This window comes from Eurosta solidaginis, chromosome 1, assembly GCF_040869045.1.
Source record: "Eurosta solidaginis isolate ZX-2024a chromosome 1, ASM4086904v1, whole genome shotgun sequence".
NCBI lineage: Eukaryota > Metazoa > Arthropoda > Insecta > Diptera > Tephritidae > Eurosta > Eurosta solidaginis.
Genome location: NC_090319.1, coordinates 138,456,002 through 138,477,648, shown reverse-complemented (window position 1 = coordinate 138,477,648; position 21,647 = coordinate 138,456,002). Strand labels below are relative to the sequence as shown.

General features: G+C 37.9%; 2 protein-coding genes across 4 annotated transcripts in view; both read right to left on the bottom strand.

The window, feature by feature from the left end:
- Hph (HIF prolyl hydroxylase) overlaps positions 1-21,647 on the bottom strand; it is a 562,987-nt gene that overhangs the window by 454,607 nt on the left and 86,733 nt on the right. For all 3 annotated transcript variants that reach the window (XM_067759874.1, XM_067759873.1, XM_067759872.1), the window contains exon 2: positions 16,357-17,315. In XM_067759874.1, coding sequence (XP_067615975.1) covers positions 16,357-17,114 — 758 coding nt within the window. In that variant the 5' untranslated portion in view covers positions 17,115-17,315. The remainder of the gene's footprint in view (positions 1-16,356; positions 17,316-21,647) is intronic.
- LOC137236844 (uncharacterized) lies at positions 2,214-2,782 on the bottom strand. The gene is made up of 2 exons (XM_067759875.1): positions 2,528-2,782; positions 2,214-2,471 (listed from the first exon to the last, which is right to left on the bottom strand). The coding sequence occupies exons 1-2, from the start codon at positions 2,780-2,782 to the stop codon at positions 2,214-2,216; spliced, it is 513 nt and encodes a 170-aa protein (XP_067615976.1).

Below are 21,647 nucleotides of genomic sequence, written 5' to 3'. Positions count from 1 at the left end.
GGGGGGGACTTACTATCCCATTGCCCATTCCATGTTCAAAATCCCCATACACTTAGATATCAATGAATATCCAACGTGCAACATAGCAAGAAATTGCGAAAAAGCCAGCGTTATTCGTGACTGTGTGTTGCTAATATGGGATGAATGCACCATGGCGAAGCGGACAGCTGTGGACAGAACGCTGAGGGATATACGCCAAAATGACCAAGTTATGGGTGGTGTTACTTTTCTCTTTTGTGGAGATTTTCGGCAGATACTACCGGTCATACCACGCGGTACAAGAGCAGATGAAATACGAGCGTGTTTGAAGAGCTCATATTTATGGTGTAACATTAAAAGAATGCATTTAACAGAAAATATGCGCGCTCGAATCGGAGGCAACATAAATGCGCAGAACTTCTCCGAAACTTTGCTAAAGATTGGAAATGGTACATAGCCCGAAGAAGAGGGCAAAATTACACTGCCCGATAATTTGTGCCGTACCGTACATTCTTTGCAAGAACTAATTTCTACTGTTTATAATGATCTAGAAGTCTGTCATGATAACTTTTGGCTTTTCGAGAGGGTTATCTTGACGCCACGAAATGACCAGGTTTTGAAAATCAATTCGTATATACTCAACGATATTCAGGGAGAGGAGGTCGAATACTTTTCAATCAACAGAGTTTTGGAGCAAGATGACTCAACAAATTTCCCTGTGGAGTTTTTAAATAGCCTTAGTGCACCTGGACTTCCATCCCATAAAATTATTTTGAAAATCGGCGGACCAATTATTCTGTTGCGTAACCTAAGCCCACCAAAATTGTGCAATGGAACGAGGCTCAAAGTTGTTTCTCTAAAACAAAATATAATTGAAGCAGAAATTTTGATAGGCAGTGGCAGAGGAGAGAGAGTCTTTATACCACGTATCCCCCTTATACCAAACAACCCCTTTAGATTTAAACGTGTTCAATTCCCGGTGAGCCTTTGCTATGTTATGACAATCAACAGACGATGAGTGTTGTGGGCGTTGCTCTGACTGTGAGTTGCTTTTCTCATGGCCAGCTTTACGGGACGCTCTCACGTGTTAGTGAAGCAGACAAATTAATCGTCTATGTTCCTAACACTTCCACATCAAACGTTGTTTATAAGGAAGCATTATAAAACAATTCTTTTTTTTTAATAAGCATTAAAAATGTTAAATTTTGTATTACAAGTTAACTCTCCACACATAAACATACATTCACATTGAAGAGCTTGGAATAATTTTGTTTTATGTGTGCTAAGTATGTAAGCATTCACTTTTATAACAATCATAATGCTATATATGTCTATATATGCGCATAAGTTACTCTATAACAGTTTTATATAATTCGCCTTAATGTATGCAACAATTAAAAATTAGAAAGTCGTAAAAAGCTATCAAAATGAATTCTTTTAAAATTATTCACTCAACAAAAAAGTGTTATTTTTTCCAACCTAAATTGTAAAAACTAACAATTTTAAAAATGTGTACGTAGTTTTTTTTTGTCAAACTCAACGATTTTGCAAGCGAAATAAACATGTATGTATCCATATATAAAAAAAACTTTCTTTTATTCTCTGTTATATCAACAGGATCTGTAAGTATTTTCTGTTTTATATTTTGAATGTGTATGTATATCCATATATGTATGTAATTTACGGCTTATAACTTTTAACCGATTGAAGCAATATTTACTGATTTTATTGCATGCTTTAGCGGTAAGCTTAGACAATAGAACTGAAAATAAGATATGGTAATAGAAATGTGGGGGAAGAGTGAAGAAAATACCGAAAAGAAGTTGAGCGCGAGATAAGAATGGGATCGCCAGAAAAAGGCACAGAAAAAGTAAGTGGGATGCACCAAGCAATAAAAGGGGAGGAAGGATAATGTGGGAAAATAAATATTGTTTTATATAAACGGAGCCTGCACATGGTTTCGTGATTTAGGTTAGCAGAAATGTTTTAAAATTTGTTAAGTTAACCTTAGAACCGTGACATGGCCATACAACCTAATCTCGTGTCTTGGGCACTCAGTGCCCAGTAATGTATTTTGTATGAAAATTTAAGCTTTTTATAAGGTTTTTTTATGAAAAAGCCAATATTTCGTTTATTTATTTATATAATTCAATGAAACATATTTATTTTGTTATAAGCAGATATTTTTTAATATATAAAAGTAAAAATCTTATAAAGTTTAAGTTTTGGATCTCTCAAATGGGTGAAGTTCTCTGCTGTCTTTTTGATGCGTTGTGATTTGATGTTGACGTTGTTGGAATATTGTCCTCGTCTTCACCAATATCTGAGTCCGTATCAGCATCGGCATTGTATTTTTCGAAGTAACACTTTTCGCAAGTCCTTAAATAGTGTTTGGTGCAGGTCGGAGTAAGACAATGGTCGCAAACTGCCGTTGTTTTGTTGTCGACTTTAGCAGTTCTGCAGGTTCCACACCGTCGTTTCAAAGTGTTTACCTGGGAAAGGAAAATAATGAAATTATTTTGAAATTATATAAGCTCGGAAAACTTACCTGTACTGTTGGACGCGATCTCGATACTGAAGGAACTATTTTAAAATCTATCAAATCCATTGCAATTTTAGTTGCAGAATTAATTTTTGTTTTGCATCGATTGTGCAATTGTTTCTGTGCTAGCGCCATGTTCCATGTAGGGTTACTATGCTCAAAAAGCCTGAGTGCAGCAAGTGCAGCAACGTCCAGCATATTATAAAATAATGCCATGGGCCAGCGGTTTGTTTTTCTTTTGCCTGTGAATCTGCGTAGCATTTTGTCAAAAGTTTCGACTCCTCCTTTATGCTCATTATAGTCATGTATGACTTGTGGTTTTTTTGTCACAGGATTCATTTCTTCACTGCCATGGGCTGTTGAAAGTAGCAGGACGTTTTTCTTTGAATGTGATGTAAAGCTTACCAATTGTATTGAATTTGAAAAGCAAAACACTGATTCAAATATATCCCTTTTTTTTGCTTCTTCAGAAGATGTAAAAAGCTTTGGCAATTGGGGCTTATTTCCTCTTATTGTGCCCACCAAGGTCGTATTCCGTGCAAGCAATTCCTCTGCCAAGTCGTAGCTTGTGAAAAAGTTGTCCATCGTGATATTTACACCCTTATCCAAATAGCGATTACTGAGTCGCATTACGAGACTGCGCGCGATGCCAGTAGACCTCTGTTCATTAGGCTGTGAACCCAAATATACCTCACCTGAAACGGGATAATTGGTTTTTGCGTCAACAAGCCAAAATATTTTTATGCCATATTTTCCAGGCTTAGATGGAATATATTGGCGGAAACTGCATCGGTTTATTGTTGAAAGTAACTGTTCATCAATTGTCAATTCTTTACATTGAATGTAGGGCGTCGTCAAATTTTCCAAGAATAATGTCCATACATGACGAATAGGCGCCAACTTATCGTGCCGTAATCTCTCAGCGCGAGTCCTGGAATCGTCAAAGCGTAAAAAGCGGCACAATTGCTCAAATCGATACAATGACATCACTGCTCTATAAAAGGGCATGTTCATTTTGTGAAAAAGATCCTTGGATTGAACTAAGTTTGCTTTTTCAGCACCGGCGTATAAAATTATTGCAATAAAACATATATTTCATCAACATTCGTGTCCTGCCAATATCTCAATTTTTTTGGAACTGCTTGACGCATATTGGCTTCAATTACTCTTTTAGCTTTCCTATTCGTATCAAGAGCAATACCTTCAACAAGAGACACTGGGAAAACACGTATGAATGCGTCTCTTTTTGACTCAAATCTTTTCGTGCATATGGACGTTGATTGCCTGCGCATTTCCAATGCCAGTTCTGTTCGCCGTTCTTCAGTTTGACTTGGCATTGACCACCATACAGTTCGGTCGTTCCTTCCTTGGCCACAATATTTTTCTCCACGGTTTCTCCCAATAGCTGAACTTGAAAAAGATACGTTTTCAGCGGGATCCATATCTAGCGGTGCTTGCTCGTGGTCATATTCTTCAAAACGTGGGTCTGGAATGGGCGGTGCATTTTCGTCTCCAAAGTCAGACTGGTCGCTGGGTATTGGTTCATCATCGCCTTCAAATGTAGGGTCGTTTCCACCATCATCATCATCGTTTTCGTGCTCATTGAAATAATTTGCAAGATTTTCCTCTTCTTCTTCAGTCAATTCACGGCGTAGGTTTGCCAAATAAACTGCTAATTGCTCACTCATTTCAAACAAAATTTTTATAAAATATGTAATCAAACTGTTCACTTGAAACTTTTAGGCAGAACTGATAAAAATGCAGAATATCCTCCAAAATCCGTTAGAAATTTATATGTTTCCATACAAAATATATGAAGAAATATTATGGGCACTGAGTGCCCCAATTCACGTACAGAGAACCAACCATATGAAAAGCCGTTACTATTTTATTTTAACAGTTATACACCTGATATTTTAAAACACCATAAAGAAATCTACAATTTATCAGTCTGCCAAAAAGAAATTTAATAGGACTTCCCGGTCCCCAGTAATTCAACATCAAAACCTAATATGGGCACTGAGTGCCCAACTCACGGTTCTAAGGTTAAAGACACAAGATATCGATATTTAAAAAAAAAATAAGGGCCACTTTAATATAAATACGCATCCCGAACAACGTCGGGTACCCTGCTAGTATGGAAATAAAATTAAAACAGTTTCAATAGATTTACTTAAACCTGCACATATAAATAACCACACACAAACCACATGTATTTTTACAAAAGAACAACCAAAAAAGAAAATTACTTTTAATATTAATTAATGTTTATCGAACTTATCGTTTCACTGGAGGGGGAGTAAATATAGGGTTCATTATTATGTATCTACTTTGAATTTTTATATGTACTTTGAATTTATAAAATTATTTTATCGTGTATACTTTTGAACATGAAAATTTTTGTATTTGAAATTAATGAATTTGATTAATTAAAAAATTAACATCTAAGTATATTAAAAAATAAAAGTTACATTAATTTAAACTATTATAGCGCCCCTTACTGTGGTAAGGCCATCAATACTTCCCGAGGTGGTCCGGTATCGGGAAGGCTAAATGCCATTAATACTCAAACAAATTGCTTATGGAACCAAAACTACCACTATAGACCACTACTCGTGGCACAAGACCTGTCAAAGCTTTTCACACGATCAATCACAGCACTTTACTGCAAGATAAGGAAGGGTCTACCTATCCCCCTAGCCTGAAAAGGTGGACGGTAAACTATTTGAAGTGCCAATGGTCAATATCCAAACCAAGAAGGCTATGGCCCATTCCCATTTTTGTTTAATTTTTACATTTCGAGCTCACTTCCCTACCAGAAGAAGTCACCATTATTTCCTAAGCAACTGGCCAGCCACGTGTGTGCTATGCGTCTTCAATTCAGTCATCGGGCTTAAGAGAAATAAAGCGAAGGAAGCTACAGGCTTGTTTAAACACCGCATTTAGAAATGCCACAGGATGTCTTCTTATGACGTCAGAACATCAACTACACAACGAGCCGTAAATACTCCTCATAAAGGGAAGACAATAAATGCTAAACTATCAATTTAGGTTAAACTTCCAAAAACGTGAGGGTCCTAAAACATCTCCACAATTACTACATAGACATCCGGCAGACAAGAATTCAGCCGTTTATACTAGAAGATGGATTTCAGAGCTGATGTTGTTGTTAATGTTAATGCTGGTTCCCAAATAAACGAAGTCTTTTACGATTTCGAAATTATGGCTGAAAAAGGCCCTCAGCCAAAAGCAGTCGGATAAGTCTTATGCCGATTAATGTCTCACGGAGCCCCAATATCCGAAACTTACAGTAGAGTAAAGAATTCTTCCCAGGGAGACGCGCACCACTCTGGCACAATCTCGATGTGGATATTGTAATAGGTTAAATTCATACTTATCTATAATCTACGCAATATACATACATATGTGCCGCATGTTATGAGTCTCAACATGCTTCCAACCGAGGGGCAACCATGATGCAACCGAAAAAAAACAAGATTTAAATTTTTTACTTTGTTTGACAACTAATTTTTATATCGGAATTTTTCATAAAATTTTATTTTGGAAAATTTGCTGAGCAGAGATTTTAAGGTAAACAAAAAATGGGATAAAACTGAAATTAGCAAAGAAAGCAAATATGTACACCCAGTTAAGCGATTGTCATTTCTGCGGTTTGCCCGTGGTTCGATCGTCGGTGAAACCTGTTGAAATATATAAAAACATTATGAAATTGCCTGAAGATGATGACGTGGCGGTTTTCGAAATGGTACCATCGCAATATGCCAGTAAATATTTCCTCTTTTCAGTTTTTCCCAATAAACAAAAATAATAATTGAATAACACTATTATTATTTACCGGTGTTAAGTTCATTAATTCTTAAAAATCTTCAGTAAACAAAAAACTTTTTTGTATGAGTTTTAAGCGGGGATTACCCTTATTGCTTTTAAATGTATTAGAACACTTATTGGAGCAATTTTTAATTTATTTAAAAATTTGGGAAAATTTTAAACAACGTGACATCAGTACGGACAAGGCGACAGCTGTTTCGATTATACCTTGTAAATCTCTTCAAAGCCTTTTCTCCCAGGAGTGAGATTTGAACCCACACTCCTGCGATAGTTGAAGTGTTACAAACGCATTCAGCCACGTCATGCCTTAGTTGTTGTAAACCTTATCCCAATTGCTTTCTTTGCATATTTTCTTTATTCACAGTCCATACTTCGTAAGGCGTCATGTGGTAAAGTTATGCGTTGGTAAGGCGGTTTCAATGAAATTTGGTGTTGTTGCTTTTTGTTCTATTTATAGAACTACAACGAATTAACCAATGTTGTCTATTTGTATGAGTTTTAAGCGGGGATTACCCTTATTGTTTTTAAATGTATGGAAACATTTATTTGAAGCAATTTTTAATTTATAATTTATTTAATAATTTGGGAAAAATTTAAACAACGTGACATCAGGACGGACAAGGCGACAGCTGTTTCGATTATACCTTGTAAATCTCTCCAAAGCCTTTTCTCCCAGGAGTGAGATTTGAACCCGCACTGCTACGAAAGTTTTAAGCTATGCCGGAAAACGAAGCAACCAAACCAAAGCCTCTACAAATCACAAGTAATAATGTATCAACCACGTGGAAGGAATGGCTCCAGCAATACAATTGGTTCGCAACGGCGGCACAATTGGAAAATAAAAGCGCCGAAATACAGTTCGCCACATTCATGTCCAGCATTGGCATGCGCGGTTTCAGGGGGGGAACTATTTTTTTGTATTGAATGTAATGAAGCATATAATACAAATCTACATAGTAGTTTCTATCACAAAAGGGATTTTTACTAATTTTAAATTTTTCTTGCTTTTTTACGTTCTAGGGGGGAGAACTTTTTTTTTAAATATTTATAATAATAACGTAAAAAAGCAAGAAAAATTAAAAATGATTAAAAATCCTTTGTGTGATAAGAAACTAGTATGTAGATTTGTATTATATACTTCAATACAGTCCATACAAAAAAAGTCCCCCCCCCCCTCCCCCCCCCCCCCCACCCCCACCCCCCTGGAACCCCGCATGAGCATTGGTAGTGATGCAATCAATATATTCAACTCATTTTCGCTTACAAGCCAACAGGCAAACAACATGGATGCAATAAAAGCCAAATTTGAGGAATACTTCGCTCCCAAAACAAGTGTTACATTTGAACGTTATATATTTAATACGATGGCGCAAAACGAAAATGAGCCATTCGAAGAATTCTTTACAAAAATAAAAAACCAAGCAAAAAAATGTGCATTCGCTAATCTAGAAGACTCCCTCGTGCGCGACAAAACTGTGGTAGGCATAAAAACGACACAAGCAGAGAAAAATTGTTAGCAGAAGATGACGTCACTTTACAGAACGCCATTAGAATTTGCAAAGCCAGCGAAATGGCAACTCAACAAATTAGAGAGCTATAAAAAAATATCACATACGTCAAAGCAAACACAACAAAAACAAAATATATACGAAAAACCAATCCAGGTATAATTGTGTTTGCTGCGGTGAAATACATCAAAGAGGAGAATGCAAAGCATATAATGTAAAATGCAAATATTGCGGAAAAAAGGGCCATTTACCTCAATTGTGTTTTCGCCGCAATAACAATAAAAACAACACGTATAAAAAAGTGTACACTCTGTACAAAGGAGACGAAAACAGTGATGACTACGATAGTGAATTACTTGTTTTCAGCATTAAGAAAAGATCAACAAATAAAGATGATGCACTTAACTGGTATGAGCAAATATTAGTAAGTGGAAATAGTCTTAAATTCAAATTAGATTCCGCTGCTCAGTGTAATGTGACTCCGTTCAGCTCTCTTAATAGAAATTCTATAAAACACATTCATCCAGTAAACCAAAAACCAGTAGCCTTCGGTGGCACCAAGCTCAAAGTTCGTGGAGAAGTTTACCTGTCATGCGTTGTCAGGGAAAAAGCAAACACATTAAAATTCCTTGTAGTGAAGAAAACTGAGGGAGCTACTCCAGCCGTGTCACCCATGGTGGTGGTAAAACAAAAAGGTAAAATCCGACTATGCATGGATCCAACAGACGTTAATAAAAATATAAGAAGACGGTATCATCCACTGAACCCAATCGAAGAAATGACTGCTAAAATAAAAGGTTCGCGTTTCTTTACAATTCTGGATTGCAAAAAAGGCTTTTGGCAAATACCGGTATCAGAACGCACTAAACCGTACCTCACCGTGGCAACACCATGAGGTAGATACTCATTCCAGTGGCTAGCCTTCGGCTTGGCATCAGCCCCCGAAGTTTATCAATCTTTAATGTCGAACCTTCTCGAAAATTGTGAAAACACAGAAGCTTCAATGGATGTTATCCTCGTTTATGCTAAGTCGAAGAACAAACTTCAAAAACACACAAAAAAGGTACTCGACATATTGCAAACATCCGGTCTTAAATTAAACAAGGAAAAATGCAAGTTCGACGTCAACACCGTTAAGTTTTTAGGGCATATACTTTCCAGCTCCGGCGTTTCACCGGATCCAGAAAAGACAAAAGCTATAGAAAATTTAAAAACACCTAAAAACCAAAAACAACTACAAAGGATAATTGGAATGGCCACATACCTTGGAAAATTTATACAAAGCCTCTCAGAAATAACTTAGCCCTTTCGTAAGCTACTTCAAAAAAAACTAGCATGGTGTTAGACTTTTGAACACGAAAACGCATTTGAGAAATTAAAAAAATCGGTAGCCTCAATTCCGTACTTCAATTCTATGACCCAAATCTAGATGTGACACTTCAAGTGGACGCCAGCAAATCTAGTATAGGCGCAGCACTACTTCAAAACTGCCAACCAGTAGCGTACGCATCAAAAGCACTAATTGCAACACAAGAAAGGTATGCTCAAATCGAAAAAGAAGCAACGGCGATCCGATTTGCTTACGAAAAATTTCACCAATATATATATGGAAAAAAATCACTATTGAGACAGATCACAAACCGCTAGAAGCTATATTCAAAAAACCTATACACGCAGCATCGCCTCGGCTACAAAAAATTATACTGAACGTTATTCCATATGATCCAAAGATAATATACAGGAAGGGTGCTGAGATAAAATTAGCAGACGCACTAAGCAGAGATTGCAAAAATGTTGAAAATAACGAACCAGAAGACGATGTTGAAGTTTTAGCGATTTCACAAGCAACGGTCAGAAAGCTAATTATAGAAACTTCCAAAGACGCAGAGCTGCAATCATTAATTCACTTTTTAACCTCCGGCTGGCCATCATTCATTAAAGACGCAAGTCAATCGGTGCGACCGTACTCGAACTTTCGCGAGGAGCTGACCGTGGAAGACAAAATCGTTAGAAAAGGAATGAAAATAATTATACCGAAATCGATGCAGAAAAATATGATACGCAAGATCCATGAAGGACAGTTAGGCATACAACGCTGCTTAAATGGTGGCCGGGCAGTCGTATTCTGGATTGGCATGCAAAAGGATATACAAGACTTCATCGAACATTGCAGCATCTGCCAATCACATCAGTGATCGAATACAAAGAACCCATTATTGATGAAGAAAATTCCAACACTCCCATGGGAAATCGTTGCGACAGACCTTTTCACATTTCACGACAACACCTACCTACTAGTAGTAGACAGGTACTCCGGCTATCTAGACTTCGCAAAACTAAGTCACGCAACATCCACAGAGGTGATAAACATATTAAAGAACTGGTTTGCAACACACGGAATACCGGCAATACTGGAATCAGACAATAGACCGCAGTTTTCATCGAGGCAATTCGCCGAGTTCATTAGGTCATGGGAGATCGAACACCAGACATCCAGTCCACATTATCCACGATCGAATGGCTTGGCAGAGCGTTACGTGCAAGTTGCAAAAAATATGCTGAAAAAATGTTACAAGGATAAATCCGACATACATTTAGCGCTTTTAAACTACAGAAATACTCCACGCAATGAAAGTCTGCTCTCCCCGAACCAACGTTTAATGAGCAGGCTGACGCGCTCAAGACTGTCCACAACCAGCGAAGCTCTAAAGCCAGCAATTGTAAAAAACGTTCAGCGATCGATAGAAAAATTACGGTGCAATGTTAGCGCCCAGTTACACACACAACGCAGCCCAAAAACGTATGCTCCTGGTGATCGAGTCAGAATACAACGCGGTCATAGGGGCTGGATAACCGGCATAGTCGAAAAAGCACATCACAGTGATCCACGGTCTCTAATGGTCAGAACGGATGACGGAAAACTTCTAAGGCGAAATATGATTCACATTCATCCGACAAAATCTACGATTACACTGAAGTATAATTTCAATGAACTTTGCTATTTACTTATCAATTATCAGTCAATAACTACATATTATTATTATTACATATTAAAAAAAAAAACAAAAAAAAAAACAAAAGTGGGAAAGATGTTACGTATATACCTACGCACATACATATGTATAGGTATTATCAATACTTAGTATACTCATTTGAATATTAAATAAAGTACAGTCTTCTCTCAACTATCGTTCGTTTATGACACTTACAAACCGACACCGAAATTTCTTGATAAATTGGCTACAAGTCCACATTTTTCATTTTTTTATTTATTGTATAATTCAAGCGTTGCGCTTTAGGAGGGAATTGTTCAACCATTTTTTAGGGAGAACATTAAGGTTAGCCACTAGTTATGAGAGTGTTTTTGCCCGTTGTACCAGTGGTCACCTTGGGACAGCCCCGCCTATACACATTCTGTGCCCTCTTAGCATTGACATAGATGTGAAGACTTTGGAGGTATACTTTTTCTCAACATGCCTTGAGAAACATCCACTCTAGGGGCATGATAATAGGGCCATGCTAGAAGAGCAGGATTTTTCGTTGTTTTTTTGTCTAGTGGTCAAGCTACCATAAAGATATGAGTCATTAACCAATATATGAGTCATTATCCACTATTTTTCAATAAAATTGCATGTTTTACTGTATTCTCATTCGATATATATCCACATAAATCGTGCTAAAGCATGTTATTATTGTCTCTGACGGCCATTGCATTTTCATCCTAAAGAAAATTTCCATCGCGAAAAACCACAATTTCGCCTTAAACAATAACGGTATGGCAACGCTTCTGGCAAAACAACAAACATGAAACTTCAAACTTTTTCAGTTAAATAAAAAAAAAATGTTGTCTTTAGCTTTAACTTTAAAGTACGTGTATTTAGAATATGATATGAAAAAGGTTACATTAAAAACTCAAGCGAATGCAGCGGCTTTTTTTTTGCCATTTCATCTAAAACTTCATCAACGGTAACAATTTGATCACGGTTGATGCTTAGTGATGCAAAGCCATTCAATCGATTTTCACTCATCGTGTTTCTCAAAAAGTTTTTAATCAGCCTAAGGGTTGAAAAAGATCTCTCGTTCGTTGCCGTTGTTACTGCAAGCGTACACAAGATTTTCAACAACATCTGAACATCAGGAAAAGCCACAGAATCGCATTCCTGTAATATTAATCATAGATAAATTGATAAAAAAAACCGAAGTACCTCCTTCAGGAATAAGTAGAATTCATGCTTTTTGAGCCTATGCATGAGATCTAGCGTATACGTATGTATATAAAATTCAAAAGAAAGAAACTGATCGAATAGAAAAACATTTTATTTAAAAATGTCGTATCTACACGGAAAAAACACTAATGTGTTTTTTACATTTTAAAATGGGAAAAACACATTATTTTTTCATTTATCAAATACTTTAAATTTTACATTTTTGAAATGTGTTTTTGACATGAAAAAAAATGTAGATATTATATTATAATAATGTGTTTCCAAAAAAATTTAACATTATTTAAATGTTAAAAATATTGGCCTTTTCATTCCGATGATTGTAACCGCTGTTGAGGCAAACGAGCAAACGCCTGAATTGATTATATTCACGCATGCACTAAGTTGGTTGATTTTAAATCAATGTCGATTATATCGTTTAAGCAAGTTGGACCATTGAACACGATCATGTTGCCGAATGTAATCGAACGTTGTTGTGTTCGATTTTTGCTGTTCTCTGATATGTATGTAGATGGTCGGTAGGCAAATTTACAAGGAAACTTCTTTATGAAATTATAGTAAAAATTAACAGGTACATTTATATATTTAATAAATTGCAGAATTATTATGAAACAGAATATGATTAAAATATATAAGTATTCACTTCGTACATACATATGCTTGCATATTAAAAATATAATATCACCAACAGAGTAAATACGTAGCAGAGTTATAAAGAAATTTATTAACATAGACATAAACACATCTAATATTTGAATTGTATCGACCGGTTTAAACCTCCCCCCGTCGCTACGCCCCTGGGCGGATCTGAATAGTCTAGTTGATTTGTGTTGTGGTAATGTAAACGCCATGTCACTAGACCTTCCTTCAAGTGCTTTACAAGGAAGTCCTTCCAATCCCATGATTATGCTATTGGCGATTATATAATCCAGCAAGTCACTAAATTTATTGATCTAGGCGTTACAATGGACCCAAAACTGGATTTTAAATTTCATTTTGAATAGGGCTAAAGGTCTTTCGTTCAACGTTGGTCTAAGGAATTCAACGACCCATACGTTACAAAAACTCTTTTTATGTCATTGGTCAGGCCTATTTTGGAATACGCTTCAATAATTTGGAATCCACGTTATCAAGTTCATTCTGACAAGCAGGAATAGGTCCAGAAACAATTTTTGTTTTTGCTTTAAAACACTTACCATGGGATTCTTCCAAAAATCTTGCCCATACTGCAACCGGTTAAAACTACTACAGTTGCCCACGTTACAGAGCCGCAGGGAGATGCTTGGGGTCTTATTTACTGTAAAACTAATAAGAAAACGCTTTCAAGTTTAAATCGCCGGGCCCAGACGGTATATTCCCGGCCATGCTACAAGTTTCAAGTATGGCGGTCGTAGAATGGCTTAAAATAAAATTCGATGGGTGCATAAGGCTGAATCATGTACCGCACTCTTGGAGAACTGCTCGTGTAGCTTTCCTACCAAAGGCTTTAGACCCATTAGCTTAACACCATTTCTGCTCAAAACCTTTGAGAGGCTGATAGATGTGTACATAAAGTCCAACGTAGATGAAAAGCTGCTCTCCACAACACAGCATGCGTACACCAAAGGCAAGTCGGTAGACACCGCATTGCATAGAGTGGTAATAAGCATAGAGAAATCCCTGGAATATAAGGAGTATGCTTTAGGAGTATTCTTGGACATTGCCGGGGCTTTCAATAATGTTTCTAAATGGGCGATTATGGATGGTCTTAATTACATTAAAGTACATCCCGCCTTAATCAGATGGATCGGCTGCATGTTGAATTGCAGGAAGATTACATCACAATGGGGATTGTACGAGGCCACGAAATCAGTGGACAGGGGCACGCCGCAGGGAGGGGTGCTATCACCTCCGCTGTAGACGCTGGTCATCAACCAACAGCTCAGACAATTCGATGAGGGACCCGTAAAACTTACGGCTTACGCTGCAATTGTCATAAGTGGAAAGTGCCTTCCAACGATTAGCTCTTTGCTGGATCGGGCGCTTCGGGATATTCATACCTGGGCATCTAATGTCGGGTTGAAAGTCAATGCGGAGAAGACGGATATGGTCTTGTTTACAAAGAGGTACAAGGTCCCAAATTGGACCAGGCCTAAGTTAGGAGGGGTGACCTTACGGGAGAAACCTTGCCCAAAATATCTAGGAATCATCCTGGACAGTAAGCTGTCATGGAAGCTCAACGTGGAGGAGAGGGTGAAGAAGGCCTCAACGGCACTTTATACGTGTAAAAGAATGCTGGGGTGTACGTGGGGCTTGTCGCCCTCTCTTTCTCGTTGGGTTTTTACAGCGATTGTAAGCCCCATTCTATACTATGGAGTTCTTGTTTGGTGGAAAGCCACACAAAAAACAACCTACCTCAAAAAATTAGAGGGGGTATGCAGAATATCAATGCTTAGCATTGCGGGAGCCCTGGAAACAACACCGATGGCTGCACTGCATGCCATTCTGCACATTCCACCTGTAGACCTGGTAGCAAAGAACATAGCATTAACAACTGCAACCAGGCTCGGTGCCTCGGAGCAGCTTGAGCGCCGACCATATGGCCATAGTAGTATAGCGTCATCAATCACAAGACGAACAGACTACCTGATTTCCTATCTGCGCTTCGAGGGAGATCTTAAGGCCACAATAGAGGTGGACGGTTGGCACAAGGGTGCGCAAATGGCGGACGAGGCGATACATGTGTACACAGATGGTTCCAAAGTAGTGGAAGGAGTAGGGTCTGCGGTATACTGTGCTGATCCGGAAATAAGCAGATCCTACAGGCTGCCGGATTACTGTAGCGTTTTCCAAGCGCAACCTTTATATTGACGGTCAAGCAGCAGTTAAGGCAATAATCTCGCATAGCACAGCATCTAAATGCGTGTTAGAGTGTAAGCAGTCTCTGGAGAGAATCGGGACAGGGTGAAGCATACATCTATATTGGGTCCCAGGGCATATAGGAATAGATGGGAATGAAAAAGTGGACGAACTAGCTAAAAAGGGCGCATCCCTTGAAGCTTGCTCCGTAGACGTCCTAATTAGACTGGGCGAGATTAAGCGAAGGCGAGAGGTGCACATGATCGCCCAAGCGGGAAAAGCGTGGGTTCAAGCGCGGGGCTGTAAAGTGTCTAAGATTATGTGTAGGCCTTACAACCTTAGACTAACAAGGTTGCTTCTATCATTAAAAAGAGAGGACTGTAGACTCATGACGGGTATTCTGACTGGACACTGCCTTCTGGCGTCACATGCCTTTAAATTAGGCTTGGTCAGTGATATCAGATGTAGGAAGTGCGAGTTGGAGGAGGAAACGATCGAGCACGTTCTGTGCTCGTGCCCTGCACTTTCCAGGCTAAGACTCCAGCTATGAGGAGTGATACAACTTTCAGATCTAGAAGCAGCAAGTGGTTTAAGTCCTAGGAAGCTTCTAGTATTTGCCAAGAGGACGGAGTTATTTTATAACATAGGTCCTGGTTTTTGATAGGGTTTTTCAATTTGGTCGTTAAAACAAACTTGTGGTAACACTACGGACTCAATCAGTCAATGTACGGTCCTCATGGACCGGCCAGTTCAACCTAACCTAACCTCGTTTGTTCTGAAATTGTGAAAAGCAAGTTACACCACCGCGGATTAGCGAAAAAATGTAATTTCGAGTTTGGAAAGTTTTTCAACCATTTAACACTTCAATAATGTCTAACCAAGCTTTTTTGATTGAAAAATACCTCTTTTACTTTAGAAATGTACATTTCACACTCTTGTATTTGCTTAAAAGCATTTTCTTACTAACAGGAATTTGTATACAACACAGTATAAAAAACTTCGTGTTCTTCATTTTTGCGTACGTACGGCTAGCGACCAGCACTGCTGTACGCTTGGCTACATGAAGCGTTCATGCTTTGTTGCTTCCATGCCTGGTGTCCATTCAAATACATGTGTACGACATCAAAGCGTACAAGTTTCGTATGCAGCATCTAGTACGGCTCTATAAAGCGAAGACTCGTGCGCATCTTCCCTAAAACACGATAGGGCGCTCGAGTGCCCGGGCTGCTCGAAAATGTACGAACTAAATTGAGAGCTCTAATTATAACTAATTTTTTGTAACATAATTTTCCGCAGGATCGTAAAATTTCGGTAACATCTTATAGGCGGTTTCCAATTTATTGATAGGATATATGTGTATGCTGCACATATATTTCGGTAGATAAGAAACTCAAATATTCGTTAGTTTTATACTTACTTTGCATTCCCAAACGCGTTTTCATCCACACCACCACCGCTACCAACCTGGCAGCTAAAAGTTTTTTCATAATGATTATGAATGTTGTGGTTACTTAAACTTGATACTTGTGAATAATTAGCCTCGGGTGGCGGCATTTCTTGACGCTGTATCTGATGTTGCATAAGTAGTTGTTGTTTTTGATGATATTGTGGTGATAGTAGCCGCTGATCAACATGATGATACTGTGGCAGCAGATATGTGGTAGTGTCTGCAGTACTATATGGCGATGCATCTGTACCCTTTATTGTAGTTTCTGGGATATGTTTTTTACTTCCATTAACATCAGGCTTTTTAATATCTAATTGGTTCAAAAAACTTCTATTTTCATTATTGGGAGTCATTGCAGAAATAGGTGGCACTGTTGTAAGGATGCTAGGGTCTACTTCAGCACTTTCATTGCCATCTAGAAGGCCAAAACCGATGATACCCACAGTGTCACTGGACATTTTCAAACTTTCATAAACAACATTGGTATCACTCTTCGTGTCAGGTGGAGGCATTTCGTAAGGTTTGTTGAGCGTAGTTACAACAGGTTGTTGAATATTTTGCATTTTGTTATTATTTTTCTGTTTCGATAGGATGCGGCATATCTGTTTATGTTTTGGCCAATCTAAATGCTGGTGTGAGGTGGAACAATAAAATACCGTCTTACATTTAGCACACCGCAACAGTTGCTGTTTCGTGCCACAGATATCACAGTGTGGAAATTTGTCCATTATTTTATTTTTGCATTCCTCTTGATTTTCAGTTCTGTTGGCGAATTGCCAGTCCCAAATCGTTTTAAAAATGTTATAACAAGTACGTTAGCTGCTTATATTCACCTCTGTTGAGCCATTGGGGTTGCAGGCAACGTCTTTCATGTCTTGCAAGGTGTTGTGTAGCAAATGAGGTCATAAATTCTTTTACGAAGGGAGAAACTGTTAAACATAGAATATCGAACATTAGGAGATATTTGGATTTAAATTAGGCATATTCTATTTTGTCAAAAACCATACAGCTAAGGAGTTTTAATTTAATCAATTAACCGGTTATAAGTACAAATTAATAAAGAGTTTGACAAGGGATGACGGAAAATCGTTCCAATATACGTCAGTTCATTATTTATTAATTAGAAATTTATATAAAGGAGGTACTTAAAAATTGATTTTTTTTAGTTATTGTTTCAAGCTACGCAGTATTATAACCTTGAAAATTCAGTGTTTTCACTATAAATTTGGGCAAAACATGTCTAGCGCGTTTACTTCATATGCTTTCCCAAGGTTATTTTCTATTGCTTATCAGTTTTTTCCACTGTTTGTTTTAATTAAGGTTTCACTGTTACACCATTTTTTGAATGTGAAACTTCATCTGTTGCTATTATTTTTCATAGCTTCTGTGTATAACATTTCTTTACCAACATTGTTACTGCTTATTTTCGTTATTTTATATATTTATATTTTTTATTTATACATATGTACATATGTTCAACGTTAGTTTTCTAGGGTTGGTACTAAATTGGAAATATATAAATAAACGCGACAATTCTATCCTACACCCCGCAACACTTTGCAAATTACGGAAGAAGAATGTCTTCACGATCGCAAATTATCACTTACGAGTTTCTTGTTCACGTGTAGGATTTAGCCCTTGGTTTTCTTTGTTCAACATAAGTAGAATATATTCGATATCGCATTTCTTGACTAGGGTGCCCCTTTCTTGTATTTTGATATTTGCAAGTTTGTACACAGGGCAACCTCGTACTGGGTAATATAAGTTGGCACATAAGGCAACTCCGTGCTACAAATGGGGAGTTAAGTTAACGGAACTAATAAACGCATAGCAACGAACAGAAGCAAGTCAAACACTGTCAAGAAACTAAGCCTGTGTTTTGGCGCATTTTTGGTGGTGCTGACACTGGTGTAAACTCAGTGAGTTAGCACAACAACACCAAACGTATTTCTGACGCTGCTTAGCAGTGACTTGGTGTCGTCACATGCGCCAATGAGTCGAATATTTGCCTGTCAGGCACGAGGTCAATCTTGTTGGCGCTTCTGGCGACACCTAGTGGATGGCGATGGTAATTCAGCATGTGAAGATGAGAGTGCAACAATCGCCTGAGTTCTATGTTATTAGTTTGCTCAGCACTTTTCTTATGTTTTCTTATGTCGTAGTACGTAGGAAGTACGGGTTAGAGTAGGAAATGATGGAGCACATCTTGTGGGCTCGCAAGGCTAAAAGTGCACCTTTTAGGAGTGGCACAGCTATTATATCTAGAAAGTTCCTTGTATTCGCCAAGAGGACGGAGATATTTTATAACACGTCCTAGTTTCCGATAGGGGTTTTCAGTTTGGTCTTAGAATACTTATGGTTAAACTATGGAGTCTATGTGAGATCCTCGTCCAGTGCTAACTAACCCAAGCTGTCCGAAAGGATTGCTACGATTAACCAGCGCCAGTCGGTGATTGCTTTGTCACACAACTCACCTTCTCGTGAACAACTGGATTCTTAGTGTTCCCTTCCTCTCGCACCTTTGATAAAGCCGAAGTCTTAGCGTTATCTTCCTCTGGGTTATCTCTTTCTTCCCCAACCGTGGTAGGGACATCGCTACGTTTAACACCCTCTCTATGAATTGCAGTTTTCGAGTTAGTTACTGCCCCGCTATTGGGGCCCATCTGTCCGACAGCTTTAGATCCACCTGTTTTGTATATGTGCCTGCCCCACCTCGATGCCCTGGATCTCAGTCCTTTTTTCCTCTTGAAGGCAGGCTTGTAGCCTTCCGCAGAACGTTGCAGCTTCTATCTGCCGTTCGAAGCTTCTTCCTCCTCGTTCCGGTTGCAGTACCGAGGGTTTCTCGCAGCCAATGTCTTGAACTGCTTTCTACCTACTGCTACCGCCTCACGAGCCCACTCCAAGCGCTTGCTCTCCTGTTCTGCCCTGTCGACCTGTCGACAGCTCACAAGCATTGCACAATTCCTAGTGCTGTACGGTACTGCGAGAGAGCCCTCTTAATCGCTCTGCTCCATATCATCCATTTTCATTTTTATGCTTTTCCATCACGGAGCTTATTGACTCTCCACTACTTTCGCTCCCAGAGTCCGACGTATCGCTTATTGCGTTGTTGTCTCCCTTGGCTTGTGTAGCGTTGCTTGTAATGCGTTTTACTTTTGCTGTATATACACACATATGCAGACCACACAAGTAGTCAAATTTAACTGACCCAAATATTTACGCGAACTCAGCGTAATTCAACCATGAGTTATTAATGCCCGCACATGCGATGCATATTTGGTTACATTTGTCAACCCGTCACATTGGCCAACACATTTGTCTATTAGTCATATTGACTGACGAACCAATGACATATGTATCCAAATAGGTTATTATAATATGCAGACTGGCATTTATGTATTCTTAGTTTATGTACATCTAGTTTGTAAGTATTGGTAAGAACTATTTTGTATAAAAGAAAGTGACTTCAAATAAAAAATTCAATTAATGACAAACACTCAACTTACGAGTTTTATATTTTTTATCTGAAAATACATCATGGCGATCCTGCCAGACTGATCGAGAAATAAGCAAAAGTGCTAGTAAAAAAGCAATTGCTGAACGATCATGCGGGATAAAGATCCAGCCAAAATTTGATTTCCCGCTCAAAAATAAAAGTTAATGGCCATGAATCAGTGCCAAAAGGGAGAAGGACTCTAATCATCTAAACAACTATGACGATGGTAAAATTAAATTAAGGCAAGCGAATATCTACGTGCAAGGCCAACTTTTCTAGCAAAAACTAGATATCTGGGACATTTTACCAGCAAAAACAAGTGAAGAATTGGAAATGCATAATCAAGTGGAATAGCGTTTTTGGAACCGATTAGCGGCACATAGACAATTTAGACTGGCAGCAAGGAATGCAAGAAAAAAAGGTGGAATAAATACCATTTTAAGGGACAATCAGCTAATACTGTGACTGGCAGCAAGCATAAAAGGAGTGGAGTATCTTCAGGACGAGTATGACTGGCAGCAAGAACTAAACTGGGAGCAACAAATCAACAATCAATATTATGACTGGCAGCAATTAATCTAAGTATTTAAAAATAAATTTCGAAAAAATTTGGCAGCTCAGCTGCTCTTCGATTTCTGCTCAGGATTTTTTTTTTAATAGAAAATTAGAATATAATTGAAAGAAAAAATTTTTTTATTATTGAGTAAACTGGAATGCCTAACAAATATTGGAAAAACCCCATCAAGTGGGATGACAAGGCAACTTTAAAGTCAGAAGCCGTAGATTACGAAAAAGAATCAAAATGGTTAAAACCTTCTTGGAAAAAGATAGGTATGAATAGAGAGCCAGAATTAGAAGATGTGAAAAATCGTACAAATAGGGAAGAAGAAACCATGCGAATGATCAGAATGGTCTTCCCTAGTACAGATTAAAATAAAAATAACTACATCTAATTTGCACCATTTTTTCAAACAAAGATGCATAAATAAATAAATTGAAAAAAAAATTTTTTTTCGTATACATTTTATTATCAACAAAATAGATAGAAAAGTTCTTTTAGAAATGTCTCAGTAGAAATGATCCAATGGGAAGATGGGAAAACACGAAAGCTGATAAATCGTACAAATGCATAAACAAAAATACTACAATAAAAACGGAAACAGTAGCAAATCATTTGAATAGCATTTTAGAATCACTAAATAATATAGGGCAAATAATCAATGAAGTAAGCCACATCCTTACAAAAGAGCACCAAAAGGAAGCATACCAAATTTTTTCTAACGTACAAGATAAACTGGTATCTTCTCAAGCAAGATATATCTTGGAATACCGTTGATCACAATATTGTCCCCGTATCATCCAAGATGCATTACAATGACTTTTTGGATGGAATTACTGATCTTTGACTTAATCAGATCAACTTCTTTCCGAATAAGTATGGAAAATTCTTAGACTTAGCATTTGTTGACGACATATCTAAATTCTCTACAAATCGGTGTGAACCTCTTGTTTTGCCAGAAGACGTTTACCATCCTTCTCTTGAGATAACTTACGAAATCATAAGCAACGAAGTCGGCTGCACTAACACAACACGTGTCTCTACCAGATGCTTTGATTTTTCCAAAACAAATTTCAACTTTCAATTTAAATAAAGGGCTTTCTGAGATAACGTGGCCTCGATATAAAGAGGATGTAGAGGAAAACGTTTTACATTTTAATAAAACCATTTATACTTTATTTGAAAAACATGTGCCCAAACGCACAT